This window comes from Seriola dumerili, unplaced genomic scaffold, assembly GCF_002260705.1.
Source record: "Seriola dumerili isolate Sdu_G_001 unplaced genomic scaffold, Sdu_1.0 BDQW01001191.1, whole genome shotgun sequence".
In the NCBI taxonomy this organism is placed as follows: Eukaryota; Metazoa; Chordata; class Actinopteri; order Carangiformes; family Carangidae; genus Seriola; species Seriola dumerili.
In genome coordinates, this window is record NW_019175446.1 from 447,849 (window position 1) to 450,958 (window position 3,110).

Genomic DNA, 3,110 nt, shown 5'->3' on the forward strand with positions numbered 1-3,110 from the left:
AATGAGTTTCCTCTTTCCGACCTTTTTTTTTACAAATTAAAGTGGAATTGAGGATTATGAGGGAAAAGTCGGGCAGATTATATGTGACAGTAAGAAATGTAATGGAATTTCTACCAGGTTAATAAAGGCCGTGTCACTTGAGGATTTAATAATTGAGCCACCGAGATAATCTACAGTCCTGTAGGTTCACTGCACACAGTATATTTCTGTATGCGCAGCTGCTCCTGTATGTGGAGGCTCAAACCGGGGAAATAAGTCATGAGAGGAGGGAAGCATCATATCCACGGTGCCTGTTTCTTCCTTCAGCCACCAATAGACGGCTGCACTTTGTTTAATGTGCCAACTGGTTCTTTTTTATTGTCTAGACATGCCTGAACTAGAAAGAGCCCCGCAGAGGGACATCAGACAGACAGTGAGCAGATGTTCACAGGTCTGGATTCAGCAGTCTGCTCTGTTCCACTCATTGATGCAATGCATTTAGATTTTTCTCCTTGTGTTTATTTCTAAATGGGCTTTTTTTTTTTGGACCGGTTTCTTTGCCCCTGCAGCACTAAACAGAACAATGAAAGTCTGGTGAGAAATGTCCTGCAGGGCTTCTGCTGATAAGTTAATATGTTTATATGGTCAAATTTTGACCTTGTGACCTACAATTCATCGTTAGGGAGACATGACCGGTTGTAAATGTCAAGGTCATGGTGACGGAGGAGGAGAATGGGTTAATCAAAAGTCTGGACAGAACTTCAGGACAATAAGTCCAGCAGCTGTTGACATACAGTCAGTCTGAACTTCAGTGACCGACAGACCGACATCACCATTGTTTAAGTTCACCATCAGCGTAGCTGCAAACGACACATACTGTGAATTTAAATTAAGCGATTACAATGATTTTATATTCTGCATATTTGATTTCGCCTTTCAAAGCCAAAGATTTACAAACCCTTTGCAGCGAAGAACAGCAGGTTTTAAAAACAGCATTTACACTTTCATCATGGCTTATTTTATTTTTGAAAAATTGTTATGATTCATAAAATAGGGGAAAAAAAAGGAGAGATTATCTTCTTGTTGCAGGATGAGAATTTCCTACAAGGGGAAGGTGGTGCTTTCGGGGGACTTGTGCAGCTTAGTAAGAACACATGAAAACAAACAGTGGACTGTGCAGCTGCTCCGTGGCTGTCAGGTCCGCTCACGGCTTGTTTGTACAGTTAACTCTCCTCATCATTGAGAAGCTTTTCTTGATGCCTCTTGTAAGTCATGTTCCCCTCTGCACCGACAGCTCAGGGTCAATTAGCCCGATCAATGAAGGACAAAGCAAAAAGGGATCAATGGGTTGAATATTCAGTCGTCCTTGTAAAGAGGGATTTGTCTCTTTTAACATGTGAACCCGCGGGACAGTCGGACGGCCGTGTGGCCTGCGACTGGCTCCTGATCCCGAGGTGAGACGAAGGCCAGGTTATTATTTTCTTCTTGCTTATCGGGTGAGTGCTTTCCACTCGCCTCGCCACGCAACTTTTCTCCTCTGGAGGTAATTGTTAACCGTGACATAGACTTCACCTTGTGGCCGGTGAGTGACAACAGAAAAACGCTCTGCTGTGCTGGAGGTTTGTCCTTGCACCAGCTGCCACAGTATGATACATATTTTGTGCTTCAGAGGAGCTCAGTCGCAGCAGGTGGATGCATGTACACACACACACACACACACACACACACACACACACACACAAATCTCTATCTGAAGGTTAACCTAATAATTGCACTGACTGACTGTTAGCAGGCGGTCAATGCGATGCTAACAGCACCTTAACCACATTACCTTGCGTGTGACAGGGGACGGTGTGAAGCGGCTAATGCCTTAATTGCACCTGCAACTATACACTGACACACACACACACACACACACACACACAGACACACACACACACACACACACACACACACACAGTGCTGAAGGCCAGAAGACGAAGGCTCAAGGATAAGGCTCCAGGCACACCCCTCCCCCCACCTCCTCTACCACCTCTCTCTCCATCACTCTTTACTCCACCCTTGTTTACACCCCCCATCCCTTTTCTCTCTCTCTCTCTCTCTCTCTCTCTCTCTCTCTCTCTCTCTCTTTATCTCTAGCTCAGCATGCAGGGTTTTGTAAAGAGCCAGGCAGTGCTGGCATGAGATCTGGCTCCGCTCACACTGTTTTCATTCGGTGCACCGAGTGTCTGCTGCAGTTTCAGCCCAATGTGCCCCGTCCATCTGGACTGAGGAGACAGGAGGAGAGAGAGAGAGAGAGAGAGAGGGGGAGAGAGGGGGGAGAGAAGGGGGGGGGAGAAGGGAAGGGGAGAGGAGGGGGAGAGAGGGGGGGGTCCTGGCTCAAGCATCGGTCAGAGATTAACAAACGACTTTCAAAAAAGGAATACAAATAGGATAATGTGCATACTTGGGCAATAATAACGGAGGATAGAATACGTGAACAGAATTTATCCACCAAAACCGTTATCCCTGATTACCAATCCTGGGAAACCTCTCCAGACCGCCGGGGTGCCTCCAGGAAGCCCAGGTTATATGCAATTAAGCTGTCATTAGCACGCCACGCTTAGTTGTGTGCTATCCTGTCCAAGCTTTCTGCTAATGCATGGTACAATAAGCAGTTCACCCGAATGCCCAGTTTAAGAATTTTACCTCATCAAAAAAAAAAAATCCCAGTTTTTTGTGAACAATGAGCACCAGGCTTTCGCAATTTTCACCAAGCACTTGGAAAACCTGGAGCTTGTGGATCTTTGTGTATCATATAAGAATTATTTAAAACAAGTAGATCAAAAATTAAAACAACAATAGTTTTTTAAACCTCTTGGAAAAAGTTACATCCTGTAATTTAATTTTCAAGGTTATAACAGGGCATGCGTTTTATGTATATTTGATCCTTTGTTTTCATTCAAGTTAAATATATATATATTTATAATACTTATGTTTTTTTATTTTTATTTAATTCCCATTGAAATTTTACATTTCCAGGTGCACTGAAATGTCATTTTGGACAATAAAGTTTTTGTTAAAGCTTTAAAAAATATCCTGCTTTCATTCAATATCCGTATATATTATGTATAGATATTATAATATTACTT

At 43.3% G+C, this 3,110-nt stretch overlaps 1 protein-coding gene across 1 annotated transcript in view; it reads left to right on the top strand.

The window, feature by feature from the left end:
• The first annotated feature begins 367 nt into the window (after positions 1-367).
• Positions 368-3,110, top strand: part of LOC111238076 (microtubule-associated serine/threonine-protein kinase 1-like) — a 38,807-nt gene continuing 36,064 nt past the window's right edge. Inside the window, exons 1-2 of the mRNA XM_022767476.1 lie at positions 368-412; positions 1,393-1,433. Of these exons, the coding sequence (XP_022623197.1) occupies positions 368-412; positions 1,393-1,433 (86 nt within the window). The remainder of the gene's footprint in view (positions 413-1,392; positions 1,434-3,110) is intronic.